The sequence below is a fragment of the Microcaecilia unicolor genome, chromosome 1 (assembly GCF_901765095.1).
Source record: "Microcaecilia unicolor chromosome 1, aMicUni1.1, whole genome shotgun sequence".
NCBI classification, from domain to species: domain Eukaryota; kingdom Metazoa; phylum Chordata; class Amphibia; order Gymnophiona; family Siphonopidae; genus Microcaecilia; species Microcaecilia unicolor.
Genome location: NC_044031.1, coordinates 600,249,420 through 600,266,099, shown reverse-complemented (window position 1 = coordinate 600,266,099; position 16,680 = coordinate 600,249,420). Strand labels below are relative to the sequence as shown.

The window sequence follows — 16,680 nt, the reverse complement described above, 5'->3', positions numbered from 1 at the left end:
ATGTACCATACAGTACTTTGTAAAAATCTTCACACCCTCATATATTCTTCACATTCTGCTGTTCCAAAAATATAATTCAAAATGTATTAAAGTAGGAATTTGTTTTGTTAAAACTGGAGTTGTACTGATCTACACAACATACTCTACACTTTCAAAGTAAAAGAACAATTGCAGAAATATTCAAAGCATCTTTATTGCATAAGTCTACAGCACCCCTTGACTCAGTACTTTGTGGAAGCCCCTTTAGCAACAGTAACAATTTTGTGCAGTGGGTTGGTACAGCTTTTGCCCGTTATTGGTGGAATACATAAACTCTTTCGATCTGGCTGGGAATCATCTGGACTGCAGTCTACAAGTCTGACCACAGATTTTTTTGTTGAAATCAGGTCTGAGCTTTGACTGGGCTACTCAACATTTACTTTCTTCTTGCTGGATTACTCCATTGTCACTTTTGCTTTGTACCTAGGATTATTATCCTATTGAAAGGTGAATCTTCTCTCCACCCTCAGGTCTGTGGTAGACTGAACAAGGTTTTCCTCCAGGATCTGCCTAAATTTTTCACCATCCATCTTTCCTTAGATCTTTACAAGCATAACTATCCTCACTATTGCAAAGCTCTCCACAACATAATGCTGTCACCAGCATGACTTTACTATAGGAGCTGTGCTAGTAAAGGATCTGTTAGTGTTACACCATACATACTGTCAGGAAACGCCTAGCCACCCACCTGGGAGTAACCCTGCGGCCACTTAGAGGGTCTGTCACGAGCATAGCTCAGGTCTGCCTCCACCTGGGCTTGTGCTCTACACTAGCACCCTTCTCTCACCAACTGGATCCCAACCGCCTATGGGCAAATCTTCCGCTCTCAAGGTATTCCCCAATAATTTCTACCAGTGTCATAGCTAGACCCAGTATTTTGGATGGGCCCAGAGCTAACTTAGATGGGCCCTTCCATGGCATGGCACTCCACAGCACCCCCCCCCCCCAAGATATTAAAAAAATTATAGATGTTTTCACCTACCCCACATCAACATCTCTCCTCCTCCACAGCGTCCTGGCATCTACCCGCCCGTTGCTGAAACCCATCCCTCCTTGTTGTACCTTACAGATGTCCCCGGCACCTCGCTTTCATCATTTCCTGTCTGGCAGGACCTGGCCGATGGAAGCTTACAGGGCCAACACAGGCAGCAATAATTGAATCACTGCAGGCACCGGGGATGCCTGTAAGGTACAACAGGGAGGGATGGGGTTCAGCGCCGGGCGGGCAGATGCTGGGGTGCCACGGAGGAGGAGAGATGTTGATGTGGGGTAGGTGGAAAAATCTATAATTTTTAAATTTCTCTGGGGAGGGTTCCACCCCTGTGCCCACCCGTATCTACACCACTGATTTCTAGGTTACTGGGGCCACACTCCCAGTTGATAGAAAGCATTCACAAACCCAACACACAAACTACCAGGATTCTTAGTCAGTCCAGACAAGCAGAGGCAATAAACTAAAAGAAAGTGTATTGTCATGAAAAATTAGAACAATGAAACAGAAAAGGTGCAATCAGAAAAAAAAAGTAACATGTAACTGAATATGGATCAATTATAAAACTATCTAACCATTTGTTCACTACCTGAATAGAGCCTGTAGAGTAAAGGAAATATAGCTGCTTACAGGTTATACAATATAACTTCTCACAGGGTCTCAGTGAAGAGATCTTTTTAACAAAAAGTTAAATGTTTTTTCCGTTTCAAAAATTGCTATATTCACCACTAGAACTTTGGAAGTTTTGAGCAAAACATCCAAAGTCAGATTTAAACGTCAAAGCGAAAATGCCCCTCCACGTGCATAACTTATAGTATTCTATAAAGTCCACATGTAAAGTGGAGATATGTCTATGTGTACGTTTCCTTGCAGTTACGCACTATGGAACTTATGCACTCTGCTGCAGAATAACGTATAATGCACTTACGCACACAAGACACACATAACTACATGTTTCCAGTTATAGAATTGCCCTGCAAGACTTTTTGGTTTCTTATTTTTAATTTCTTTTGAAATATTTCTCCAATGTACTGAAAGTGTACAGTATGTTGCATAGATCATTTAAACAAACTCCTACTTTAATGCATTTTGAATTGCGTTGTTATAGACAGCAGAATGTGATAGTTGTACAAGAACTTGGAGCATTTTACAAGGCACTTTGTATTTTATGTATGTCTTGATCTGCTGTTTTAGATGAGAAATGCAGTGACAAAAAAGTAAAGTTATCAGTGTTTCAGACTATGAAATGGATGATCATGTCTTTATGATTCCTATATTGGTTTTCTACCCTAAGGAAAAAGAATCAAAACCATTTGGCAATCTTAAGTTAAGTCTCTAAAGGATATGCCCAGATGGCAAAGAATGTCATGTGATATTTCTTTATAAGATGTATTTCTAATAAAGATGCAGGGGTTAATATTTAAACTCCCTTCAGCCATTTCTTTTAAATGCCAACTATGGCAATTGCATTTCTACTCAGATATTCAGTGCTGGCCAATATCCAGGTATTAGTGCTGCATATCCTGGTGTGGCACTGACTATTGTCTATAGCCAGATAATGGTGATTTTCATCTTTATTATCCAAGTTGTAAAGGGGGGGGGGTCCGCTTCCTCCTCTTGGGTGGAGCCAGCAAGCCTGAGGGGCTCCCAGGGTTCTAGGACAGAATGCTGCTGATACTGGGACTCAGGGCCAAAGTATTTTATTATCAAGGCAATTTCATACCAAAAATCATAATATATTCTTCAAAACAAAAGGTACATAGTCTTCAAAAGAAAAGGTACAGTCCTCATAAAATAATCTTCAAAAGAAAAAAAGGTACAGTCCAGGTCCCCAAATCCCTCAGGAAACGCTCAGCTCCTCAAGACCTCAGGTCTTCTATTAGGGCATTAGCTTTCCCTTCCTCCTCCTTCAGAAGGGTTTAGTAAGAGTTCAGCACCCTTCCAATGTAGCACAACAGTTCAGAACAAATCTTCATCGACAGTCTTTGCACATGAAACCAATACCACAAATCACCTGCCTTTTCACAGCACGGAGGGAATCCTGTAAAGAGCAGGGTTGGCAGTTTCTCCCACCTCTCAGCACCATGCCCGATGTGGCCTTCTCCACTGCCTTCAAGTGCTGGGCAGGGCAACCTTTGAATTCTCCCACTCCATGGTAGCTGGCTCCTCTCCCTTAGGCAGCTCTAGTGGCAGGCTACTTCCTTCCTCCACATACTCCATGGAATCTCTCTCCAAACATCTCCCCTCTCCCCTGGTGACTGAGAGTCTCCAGGAAATCTGCTCTCCCCTTCTCACAGCTGGGGAGAATTATATACTGATGGCAAAGCCAGGGAAACTGAGCTTCATCCTTCCCTCTCCCTCTAGTGGGGAAAGGAGTAACAGGCTCACTGTGCCTCGAGCCATTGCTCCCCCTGCTGGGGCTGGGAATCCATTCCATTTTTAAGGACTACTCTCTTCTCTCATTGTTGCAAGGACTTCTGGGACCCATAGTTTTGGGCTCAACTGCTTCACTGGGGAATCTCTGGGGCTTGCCTTGTCACAAAGTACAGATCTGACCAACTTAGGACAGCTTTTTTCCTATTCTAAGTATCTGCATACTGGCACTGAATATCACCAGTCTCTGGATAAATTCTTGCTCTTCCCTGGACCACCCTGGTGCTATCAGAATAGTGCCAGGGTGGTCTATAGTGATTTTAAGTGGCATTATCAATATTGCTGCTGATAATCCAAGGATGTTTCCAGTCAGTTCTACTTATCTAGATACCAGTATATGCTACTCAGATAAGTAGTTCAGAATATCAGCCCAGCAGTGCCTTAATCGTTTTGGTCATTGTAGTCCATTATGATCCATTTTCTCCACACTAAGGACTAGATTCTGTACTATTTGGGTACTGGAAAAAATGTACGCTGAGCGCTATTCTGTAATCTGCACTCCAAGTCAGGCACTGGTTATATCAGCACATAGCATCGGTATTCATGCCCAACTTTTGGATGCAAGGATTTACACCAACTCAAACGGTGTAAATCCTCACGTATAAATTAGGCACGGATCCCTCGAATTCTGTAATACTGCACACATCTTTAGTGAATATTGGACAATAAGTATGTTTCCAACGAAATTAATTGACTATACACCGTCTTGGGTTTGAAGAAGCCAACCAGATGATCAATGTGGAATAATGATTCAGATAAATAATAACTGGGGATAAACAGGTTAATACCACGTTTTCTTGGTTTACTGTTGTTTAATTGATCTCCTTGTCTTGTTTTACTCTCCCTATTTATTTTGTGGTCTAAGAAAGAGAAAGATTGTATATAATCTATTTATCTAGTTGAGATTGTTTTCTTCTAATATTGTATTAATGTACAGTTATCTCTGTATTACTGTTTGCAAGTGATCCTTGTAAAATGAAAAATTATAAATTTTTATTTATTTATTTGTAGCATTTGTATCCCACATTTTCCCACCAATTATTTAAAAAAAAGAGCCCAAGGAGAGGAGTGTCAGATGCATTGTGAGGGTGTAAAGTGTGCCTGCTCTGAGAAGGGTTTCTGATGTGGAAGCCCGGGGGAGGGGGGGAGTTGGGTAAGTGCTTAAGCAATCTATTTCAGACTTCCATGAGACTGAAGTCTTGGAATACAGGCTCTGAGATTTCACGATTCTTATTGTAAGTCTTCAAGTCTTTGGCCCTGCAGTAGCCCAAGATGAAATGCTTAAGCACTTTACCCACTGCTCAGCCACATGTGGAGAAGTTTGATATCCAGAACCAGGAGGCAGCACAGCAGTACTGCTAGAAGTTAGAGTAACGTGTGCCATGTTTCCCATGACCCATCACTGCCACAGCTGCTTCAGATCCTTTGAAAAAATAAAAACTATTTAACTTCTGTTGGTCCTGCGGAAGGAAGCTCCACCAACGGGCAGCACCTACAAGAAAAGACAATAGCAGACTCAGTTTAACATGACTTTGGGAAATACACTATTTATGAAATTCAACTTCAGATTAGCCAATACAAGGTGTTTCTGTCTTTTATAGTTTCAGTATGCTGAATTGTTCAGCATCACTAAATTTCTCGTTCTCGAGTAAAATTGGTGTTGCATGAATATAATTGAATATACCCCTTAGTTTTGCAGATTTCAGTGTTTTATACTCCTAGATTTTCAAGCTAAAACTGAAATCAGAAGCATCAAGGTCCTGAGATCTGTATGTATCCTGAGGTACTTAGCGGACAGAACACTACTAAATACCAATTATTGTGGACTCGTGCCTAGGGGAAGCATACCTCTTTGGCCCAATGGCTAGCTAGCTGTGCTGGAAAAAGGAACAATGCCACAGATGGAATATATATTATTTATTAGGTAAAGAAAAAAAATATATATATACTGTATATATAGTTCTGAAGCAAAATGCCAAGCAAAATACAAAATAACTTGCTATAAAAATAGATTAATACCAAAATATAGATAATGATATATATTTATCCTAATGGACTAACTAAATGAGTGATTACACAACCAATCACAATACTGATATCCTAATGATTATTATGAGAACTTACACCACACGTATTATGCAAAATACATAGTTAGCAGCTAAATTCACAGAACATAAGCCATGACATAAAACCCATCTGTCTCAGACAAAAGCCAAGGACTAATTATTCCCAAGACCATAGGTAGTATATCTTGTTATCTCATCTTGCCGTCTGTGGCAGACTTCCAATGGTAAAGAAGCGGATTCCTCCTCTGAGACTCAAGCTGAAGCCTCAGCAAGTCTCTCAGTCCAGGAATAAGTCCAAGATCTGTATTCTGGATGCAGATGACACAGTCATTAGGTAAGGTCATATATTGTAGCTGAGCTAACCTTGTGAGTTTGTTACAAGGTATGCAGTTCACTGGTGTTTAGGAAATCAGTCTCTTGCTCTTTTCGAGCCTTTTATCCACCTGCAAGTCTTCCGGTCCTCTCCTCTCTCTTCCTCTTCTTCAGTCCAACTTTTTGTCATCCATGGGTCAGATGATACCTGTGGACCAATCACAGATGGTGTAATAATGTCCAGCCAGCTTCATGGTCATGAAGAGACCCTTTGTTGTAGCCATGAAACTGTTATCGATGGCATGCAAACCTCCCTGTCTGAACCCATACTCCTGGAGCCATGTGTTTCTCTCTCCTCCAATCTTCCCAGGAGATAACTGGGCTAGTTTGCAAAAAAGAATATGGCCTTAGATGAAGTCATCATGGTATGCTCAGCAGTAATTTTCCTTTGTAACAAAGCTGGTTTCTGATGGTTACTGATGCATACAGGCCACAGGCTGTAAAATCCATATTGTTATAACAGAATGGCTGTATAGGCCAAGACCAGCAAAGGTGAGATCTCAGGTAAATACTCCTACAGATCTGCCAGTTTGGTCTTCCTTACAACATACATTCAAGGTGTAACTTAGCTCAAAGTGATCAACTCACAGTGTGGAAATTCCCACTATACCTATATCGCCATGAAAGATCTGTCTTGTGAATTCTGAAAGGTGTATAATTGCTTACTGTTTAAAATCTGATTATCATGTTGATATACTTCTCATGTTTAGGGCTTTCCTGGTAAGAATGGTGTAGATGGTCTCCCTGGGCTTCAAGGACCAAAGGTAAGTATTGCCTTAACACCATTATCATTTTCTGCCTCTCTATCTTTCACCTTTCTTCCTATCCTGCCTCTTATTTCCCTTTGTCCTCTATCTCTCTCCCTCCTTCTACTCCACAAATGCCGTTGGTTAAACTGAAGCGGGGCAGGATTCCAAAGTGCTTTCAGTTTCTAATCTGGTCACTGGAAAGTATAGTGGTAACAGAATTTTTCTAGAGGGATAAGTTTACCTTCACTGTTCTTTGAAAAAGACAGAAAAAATGAGGGTAAAATGATGTCAAAATGCATATGCAAAAATGTACTGAGCTAAACCAGCAGCTTTTCCAACCTGGAGCAGGATCTGTGTTGTACAGTGTCAGAGACTTGACCAGTTTTCCATTTACTCTAAGGACTTCCATGGATAGTTCTACTACATGCACAGAAACCTGTCTCAAAAACTGTCGCAGCACTCATACGGACTGATGCTCTAAAGTCCACTATCACTTTGTAAAAGTGGGTATTATGCAGAAACAATGTGCACAATGCCCCCAAACACACACAAATGCCACATTTTCTGCATTGTGCATATTTTTCCATGTGAAGACCACTTTTGCAAAGTGAATTGATAAAAGTTCCCTTTGCAATAGTAAACTTTTGAGTGTAGTCTACTACAGGCAGAAGTTTTTAAATTCCCTATTATTGAGCTATTGCGATACAGAATCATGTAAAACAGCTTGTTAATGCAGAACCTTGTTAAAACAGGTACATGAAAGAGTTTTATGCAAAAAATATTGCTGTATGTTAACGACATTTAGTTATCTTTTGTTGGGATTGTTGGGGTCTGCTTACGATTATCACATATTAGATAATCACCCCCGTTAGCAAAACCCCAACTGCTAGAGCACCCACATTCTTGGATTTGTTTCTTATACTAATAAAACAAATAATACTTACTTACTCAGAAGTGAAATACAAAGAAAAGTTTATTCTGGAAACAAGTAAATAGTAGCTGAAGCAAAGGCTTATAGCAAGTCTGAAATACAGAAAATAAATGATTAGAGAGATCCCCTTGTCTCCAAGCCAGTTCTCTGCCTTGGGAACAAAGAAGCCCTCCATTCATAGATTTCTCTCATTTTTATACAATTTGATTTAATACATGTTATACAATAATCTGGAAACTAATTACCATTTTAGCACATCCCACTAACCAATCATCTACCTTCCTATTTCATATCTGACTTCTATTCTATCAATTATTAGTTCACTAGTAAAACATGCCCATTTCTGGCGCAAATGAAATGGGCGCTAGCACAGTTTTCCTCCCGAACCCCCCTCCCTACTCACCCCTTCGGCGTTGTGAAGGCACTGACCGCCATTGTTGCGGACCTCATCAACGCACGCCACCTTCAATCTGCTGAGTCGTTGGTTGTGAAGCCACTGACGCCATTGCTCCGCCCTCGATGTCATCACGTTTGATGCGAGGGTGGGGCCCCAACACAGTGATTTCGGTGGCTTCACCACCATGAACCCTTCGAACCGGAAAGAAGTGCCCGGAGGACCTGACAGTGATGTCAGTGTCCTCAGAACGTTGAGGGTGAGTTTTATTATATAGGATACCCCAGTTCTTAGAATAGTAGTTAAATCACCCCACCTGACTCTAAGTCACAAAATCATGCTATCTTCACCCACCTACTAGAAACTTCTTTTCCACTATTCCTTCTGTCACAAATTCCATATCCTCTTCCTCATGCTATTTCAGCAGGATTTTTAAAATCACATATCCAAACTATATGTATCAGCTGACCTTGTGGTTGAGCTAGCAGACCGTTCCCAACTTCCCCTTCTCCCGATCTAGATATATTGTGGTTTCAAACTGCATGAAATACTGAAAATCTTGACCCAAAGATTAATATAAATTTAAATATCCATTAATGTTATCTTAATTACATTGGACCATTCTGCATGCATGCACGTATCTTCTAAAAACTTGTAACAAAGTTCACAATCAATAAATTCTTAAGCTGTCTTCTACAGTATCTTGCCCTAGAGATGACCTTAACATTGGTCAGCAAAAATACAGAAAAATGGGGGGGGGGGGGGGGGGGGGGGGTTCATTCCTGTGACATACCTTCTCCCCAAGCCATCTCCTTCCCACACATATCTGTCTCAGTAAAAGGTCCACTTCCCCTTCTCCCATCACTTGCCCAACAAGTCACACTAAATGCATAAGCATGTTTTTTGGGTCCAGTTTAGTTAAGAGTGTGGGTCACATGGCTGTCCTTGCACAATTTCAAAAGTCCACCCTGTAGCCTGATCTAATTGGCAAGGATTGAAAACAACACATAGAATAATTAGGGGGGTTGAAATAAATCTTGCAGGTAATCCTTGATTCATTATTCAGAGGGGTGCTCTGAACATACAAACATTAGGGGTCTGCCCCCCCCCCCCCAAGTTTCCTGGGAAGCAGTGAATCATACACAAGGCTTCTAATCAAACTCTTAGGCCAGAAAGAAAACTTGTACCACTATATTTTAATGCATTCCCCATCTATCCATGAGACCCATGCCTGGTAGTCCATGGGGTGAAAGAGACCTTTGTCAATGTTAAAATTCATTAAAAATTACCCTGGGGAAACTCCTTCCTCTTCAAGTCTACCTCTGTCCCACCTCCCTGAAGTTTATCTCATCCTTGTGGAGGGCTCTGTATAATGCAAGAGTGATCTCTATTTGTTCACCAACACCATTTTCTAAAATAGCACCAACGGATCTCAGGTGCTCAATTGAACCTATCAGCATATCCTTTAAACTACAAAGTTTAGGGGCCCTTTTACAAAGCGGTGGTAAGCCCAACATACCACTTGCTAAAAGGGAAGTACCACCAGGCTACTGCAGCAGCCTGGCAGTAGTTCCCACCCCCAGCGTATGCCATTTCCGGTGCTAGAAAAATATTTTTATTTTTGTAGCACTGGTGTGTACCCGGCAGACTAAAAACAGAAAGAAAGGAATGCCATAATTTAAATAAGACAGAATCATATATAAGAGAAATCACACCAACAACAACAAAAGAAAAAAACAAATTTAAAAAAAAAACAAGAGAGAGACAAGAGGAGGTGAAACTTTGCACCAGGTGACTCCAAAAATTAAGTACAAGATAAAGCCTGCTAAAAAAAAAATAGGTTTTTAAGGCTTTCTTGAAAAGGATAGAAAATAGATAAACTACGAATAGTATGGTGCAAGGAATTCCATAGCCAGTGGGCTAGAAAGAAAAAAGCAGTCTCTAGTAGATTCATAGTGGGAATTCCAAGGGGAAGGAAGAAATAACCAGTGTGCATCTAAAGAATGAATCTGTTGAGAAGGAGTTTATGGAAGAATCAAATTAGACAGATAATATGGAACACCAAGGTGAAGGGCCTTAAAAGCTAAACATAGAACCTTAAACTTTACCCACTGGCTAACTGGGAGCTAATGCAAGGATTTCAGCAGGGGTGAACAATGGTCAAACTGATTGACGTTACACAAAAATTGGGCAGCTGTATTATGCAAAGTTTGTAAGCATTTTAATTCTACTTGACAAAGACCTACATACACTACGTTATAATAGTCTAAATGAAAGACAAGAAAAGTGTGCACTAATATGTGTATTGACAAAAAATCCAAGAGTTACTTTAATGGGTGCAATCTGTGAAATGCTAAAAATCTAGATTGTAATACTTTACAAACCTGCTTATGGAAGGAAAGTGAGGTATCGAAAATCACTCCCAGGTATCGAAATGACTCGATGATTGTGACTGGAGTATCGAAGAGAAGAGGTACTATTGCTGGGCAGATCAAGCAACCTATCAATCAACATGTATAGTCTTATTCTGGTTAAGAACCATTTTATGAGCAAAAAACCAGATTGCCATAGTCTAAAGGCATACCTGGAGACTGTGAAAATCTGGGAAAGAGGAAATGACTGGAAAAACTAACAAGATGTAAGTAAGGAACTGAGGAAAATATTAAAAAGCAGAGGGGAGAGAAGGGAGCCCTAGAGGACACCACAACTAAGATAACAAACCGTTGCGGGGGGAGGACTTTAAAACTCCTAGAACTTGGGACTGTGAGGAGGCAAAGGAGGAGTATGTTCCCCAACACATGGAAGCTGAAGTCACTAATACTTCTAGGTAGAGTTAGTGAGCATAGCAACTATAACTGATCAGGATTGTGAAGGCATAGAGATAGGAAGCTGACCCCAAAAGGCTTGTGCTCTGTATCCAACAGGTGGGTGGGTCCCTGTACTGCACATGGACAAATGAAAGTCGGTAGTTAACCAAGCTACATGCTTTGGGAAGTAAAGTAGGGTTTTTTGTTTTTGTTTTGTTGCTGCTAAAAGAGGGGGAGGGCATAATAGAGGTCAGGCCTTCTCTATTATGAATGATTGTGTGAGGTATGTGGTAGCTGTTTGAGCCCTAGGCTTGTAAGAGGACCAAACAGAAAATAGGGGATGGATATTTTTTTTTTATCCTGAGTAGTTGTGAAACAGTAAATTTTGAAAACTTACTTACAATAATTCAGGTCCATGGTGCGACCGCACCTCGAATATTGTGTTCAATTCTGGTTGCCGCATCTCAAAAAAGATATAGTGGAATTAAAAAAGGTACAGAGAAGGGCGACGAAAATGATAAAGGGGATGGGATGACTTCCCTATGAGGAAAGGCTGAAGTGTCTAGGGCTCTTCAGCTTGGAGAAGAGACGGCTGAGGGGATATATGATAGAGGTCTATAAAATAATGAGTAGAGTGGAACAGATAGACGTGAATCGTTTGTTTACTCTTTCCAAAAATACTAGGACTAGGGGGCATGCAATGAAGCTACAAAGTAGTAAATTTAAATCGAATCAGAATATTTTTCTTCTCTCAACATGTAATTAAACTCTGGAATTCGTTGCCAGAGAATGTGGTAAAGGCGGTTAGTTTAGCAGGGTTTAAAAAGGGTCTTCCTAAAGGAAAAGTCCATAGACCATTATTAAATTGACGTGGGGAAATTCCACTGCTTATTGCTGGGATAAGCAGCATAAAATGCATTGAGTTTTCTGAGATCTTGTCAGGTATTTATGACCTGGATTGGTCACTGTTGGAAACAGGATGCTGGGCTTGATGGACCTTTGATCTGTCCCAGTGGTACAGTACTTATGTACTTTCTTGTTTAAAGGCTGAGCTACAGACTGTTTTTCTGAGAAGCTAATTTTCTAGAAAAAAAGGAAGGGACATTCATCTGAAGGACAGTGAAAGAAACTGCTACTGAGGGGCTCATTTGCATAAAGCTTCCAGAGCCCTTGTTTGGATCCCCTCTTTGGGTCCTGTACAACAAAAATAGAACTGAGACCTGGATATTTCTAAAGTATTGCCTGTGGCACACCAAATTTTATGTTTATTTTCCAAATTATGGTGCACTGAACTATGTACTCATATTTCACTCTAAGTAACTTGGAAAAGGAAAATAAAGAACCTAGGTAAGGGACTTAGCCTACAGTGCTTATTTTTTGAAGCTAGGAGCTCTTTTCTCCCCCACCCCATGGCCCTTACTGGGAGAGGCCCCTATCACAGTGCGTATTTACAAAATAGCACTTAGATGAGTTTTGGGGATTTACACATGTATGTGCGTACATACCCATGTGTTTTCATTATTCAAATCAATTATGTAGGTAACTAGTGTATAAATGTTAGTACCGATTTTATAGAATTACCCCACTTAATGCCAGTTGTTACTGTGTGGAACATGTGAAACAGGAAGCTCATTTCTAGCATAATTTTGCAGAAGCATCTGACAATTTGCAGTATTTATCATGTGCAGTGCATTGGTTTCATAGTAAGTTGATAGAGGCTTTTTAAGATTCCTCCTCCCAAATGGCTGGGAGTATAATGGCTCAGGAACATTCTTTACTGGAGCTGTAAGTCTACCCTGAATCTGAGTTTCTCATACTATAATATAAATATACTCTTTGGCTATTAGTTGATCTTATTGCACCTGAATATGAAAAACTGCCATAAGACATCTTGAGCAGTTCCTGGAAAGGCAGGTTAAAAATTCTATATTTATTTATTTTATGTAATTACGTTACTACCCAAAATGTGTTGTCTGTTCTGTCCACGATAAAATTCCTTAGAAAGCAACCTCACCATGTCAGGTATTCCATGATCTCATTCACCCTTGTTTATGGTTCAGTGGTGCCTTTTTTCTCTTCCAGTTCAGCTGGAACCAGTGCTAGGATCTTGACACCCTGTGAGCCCTCATTTCCCACTACCCAGGGATTCTTCCCTTATTTTAAGAGACCAGCTTTCATGTCTTTTCTAGTTTAGTCACTGCACCTTGAACTTCTAGAACCCGCTGTCTTGTGCTCTAAATCCAACCAGATGTCACCAATGACCATGAATTCATCCCTGACCACATGGCCCATGAATACCACCTCTACAATTTTCCCAGCCTCAGCCTGCTGCTGAGATACCAAGTTGACCTGCATGCAGACTTTTTTGACATAGAAAGAAAGATGTCCTGTTGTTAACATGGGTTCCAGTATTCAAAGCTACCTATCCAGATATTGCCACTGAAAATCAATACAGACTGCTTTGGTGCTATCTAGATAGCAGCAGGGTGTTCTAGGGGTGGAAACTGGGTTGATCTGGGATATTCAGTGTCAGCATCTGGCTAACTATCCAGATAACTTAGGACAGGAAAAAGCTGGTGATGGTTATCTGGAAAGAACTTTAAATGCTACAGCCAGCATTTAAAAGAAACACCGACGGTGGAGTTTGAATTTTGCCCCGAGAGATTTATCTTAAAACAGTTTTTATTGAGTTTTCAAACAATGAAATATACTCCCCAAAAGAGGAGGCAAAACCAGAAGGCATAACAACTCCCACCAGTGGTACAAAATACTTCCCACCCCATACCTCCTCCAAGCCTAACCCCCCCCCCCCCCCCCCCCGAGAGACTTATCATTATAAAATGAAGCCATTTTCATGAAACTGCTACACTTTTACACTAATTAAGCTAGCACACAAATATAAGTTCCACTCTATTAAGTGTTTCCTTTCATTGCAGAAAGGGTGATGGTATGAAACAGTTTCCCAGTAGAGGCAAAGGCTGTGAAAATTGGTATCAGGAATCCTAAGGCAGAGAAAGGTGATCCTCAGTGGTAGATTCAGAGATTAACCAAGTCTAACAGAAAATGGGGAAACATGCTGATGAGATGGGACTGAAGGTTTTTATCTATTTGTTTCTGTTCTTTTCAGGGAGAGCAAGGAGAACATGGTATCGATGGTGTTACTGGAAAACCTGGTTCAAAGGTAAGAAAGTTTGTTTGACTTAATATCTGCCTCTTAACTTACCCTTCTGTAGTGTGTGGTTTTCAATCTTTATTTTTATTATTATTACTAGTAAAAAAAAGGCCCGTTTCCGAAACCAATGAAACGGGCGCTAGCATGTGGGTTTTTGTGTGTGTGTGTGTATGTGTCACAGAGTTATTTTGTGTGTGTGTGTGAGTGTGTGAGGGTGCAGTGTGTGTGCAGGTTGTTGATATGTGTCTTTTTTTGTTTTGTTTTGTTTTTTGCTTGGGGGTTGGGGGATGTGCTGTGCTGGCAAAGTGGGTTGGATTGGTGTGTGGCTTTGAGGGTGTGTTTCTGTTGTATTGTGTGTGTGTGGTTTTGTCTGTCAAGGAGGTTTGTGGAGGGGGGTCTTTCTGTTGGTGAAATGTAAATGTGGTTGTAGGGGGTGTCAGCCTTTGTTGAGTGTTGTTTTTTTTTCCATGTTTTTTTTTTTTGTGTTGTGCTGAGGCAGCAGTGTTGTTTTAGATGGGCGGAAGGTTGAGGAGCACGTTCTTTGTCTGTCGGTATTTTTTGGCCGTTTCAGGGCTGCTGTAGGGGAATGCTGGAAGAGAAATGTGCTGTTGGAAGCAGCGCCATCTTTTTCCATTGGGCTGGGGTTCTGGGCATCCTGGAGGTGGGTGACGGCTTGCCTGAGGACGGGGATGGTTGTTTTAAGTTGGCGGAAGGGAGAAGAGCACGGTCTCAGGCCGTCGGGGGGTGATCCGGTATGTTTGGTCCATTTCAGGCCGGCTGCAGGGGAATGCTGGAACATTTATGCACTGCAGGAATCAGCGTCATCTTTTTCCGGGTGCTCGGGGAATCCCCGAGGTGGGAGACAGCTTGCCTGAGGCTGGGGATGGTTGGGCACGTCCTTGGCCGCTTCAGCAAAAGGGGAAGAGGAAGGGGGTGGGGAGTTACCTGCAGCCACCTGAGAAACCATGTATTCTTTGTTTGTTTTGTATTATTAGTTTGCATTTCTGTTGAAGAAAGAGTGGATGCCTTTCTAATGTTGGAGGTGGTGCGTCGGTGTGCGGTTGTTTCGTTAGTTTGGCAGCCAGTCTCCAGCGATTCCTAGGCAGGGAAGGAGTAGGGAAACACGCTCCTCCCCCTTCCTTGGTCGCTGTTTGCTGCTGGCTGGGTCGCGGGTAATCCTTCCAGCTGGGCCGCAGCTTGTCCTTGTCCCAGATGGTGACGGGCACGTTGTTTTCCGGCTCCTCTGACTCCATGTCAAGCGATCTCAAATATAGTCTGTGCTACAGGCCCTCTGGCACTCTTCAGTACTGGCATTAGGCATTTAAAAATTTCCCCCCCCCCCCCCGGTCTATTTTTGCACATACCCACAGCAGGAAAATTCTTCTCTCGTTCCAGCGGTGGTTCTGTGCTCTCCGTGCTGCACAGAAAATGAGCCATTCTGCTGGGGAATGCTCCTCCCTTATTGTCACGTAGTTTCCTCTGATTGGTCCATCTTACGTTGCCTAGTGTTGCCTGGGAACGGTGTTGTGATGGTCCTTTGTGTTTCAGAATGTTGAGGGTGTTTTTTCTGATTGGTCCGTCATGCGAGGGCGGGGCAGAGAGACATGGTCAGTGTTCTGGCTTCACCACCATGAATCCATGAACCCTTCAGTGAGTGACTGAGTGACTTCAGAACGTTGTCTTCAGAATGTTGAGGGTGAGTTTTATTATAGTAGATTATTAGAGACAATACCAACAAATAAATCCAGGCATATGCTGTGAGAAATATTGCATAAACAAGAGAACGACAAAACGCAAGAGCAAAAAGAAAGAAAAAACATTTCTAAAGTTGTTCCTTATCAAGATGACAATATACATCCTGGAATATAATACCAATAGTTTTGTATTGAAGACAAAGAAACCTCAGCCCCCAACCCAGCCTCTCACTACCTCCTAGACAGAGCAAGTGCCTGACAGTGGTCACGCACATAGGGCTAGATTCTATTTATGACACCTATAGAATACACCTAGGTATATGTTTTTTGGTACAGTTTATAGAATATGCCTAGCGCCTGTCCCTGTGACTAAATGTAGGCATGGCCATTTACGCCAAATAAAACTTGGTGTAAATTCTGACGCCTAACTTAGGCATGGATTGGGTGTATTCTATAACACTGCACGCAAATTTTAGGAATGCCCATGCACCTCCCAAGGCTACACCTCCTTTGAGATCTGCGCAGCAGAATTTACGCGCATCACTTTATAGAATACACTTACCAAGTTCTGTGCGTAAATTCTAATTATTGCCAATAGGGTCCAATTATTGGCGCTGGTTGGCCCATTAAGTTACGCATAAAATTCGGCGGCACAACCAGAATTGCACACGTAACTTTAGTTGCCATACATAGAATCCGGGGGATACTGCATAATCTGAACAAAATAACATATAACATGAAGCTATAGAGCATGCACAAGATACCAAGGTCAATTAAGGGACAGTAGATGTTCTAAGAGTCAGCTGACCTGCTTATATAGGCTAGAGGGCAATGGACAATACTCATACTTGGTGTCTTCAGTGTGTTCTTTGCCTTTGTATGAGTCTCAGAGAGAGAAAAGTTTTGAGCCCAGTCCAAAATCTTGGCATTGGTATTGGCGTTGGCATCGAAGTCAGAAGTTGCATCGGCATCGGGTGCATCAGTCCTCATGGCTAAGGGGCCTGTGTCAGACACTGGGAGTGGGCATGCATT

The 16,680-nt window shown here is 41.6% G+C and overlaps 1 protein-coding gene across 1 annotated transcript in view; it reads left to right on the top strand.

Annotated features, from left to right (window-relative positions):
• COL22A1 (collagen type XXII alpha 1 chain) overlaps nt 1-16,680 on the top strand; it is a 743,309-nt gene that overhangs the window by 489,177 nt on the left and 237,452 nt on the right. Inside the window, exons 26-27 of the mRNA XM_030219538.1 lie at nt 6,612-6,665; nt 13,910-13,963. Of these exons, the coding sequence (XP_030075398.1) occupies nt 6,612-6,665; nt 13,910-13,963 (108 nt within the window). The remainder of the gene's footprint in view (nt 1-6,611; nt 6,666-13,909; nt 13,964-16,680) is intronic.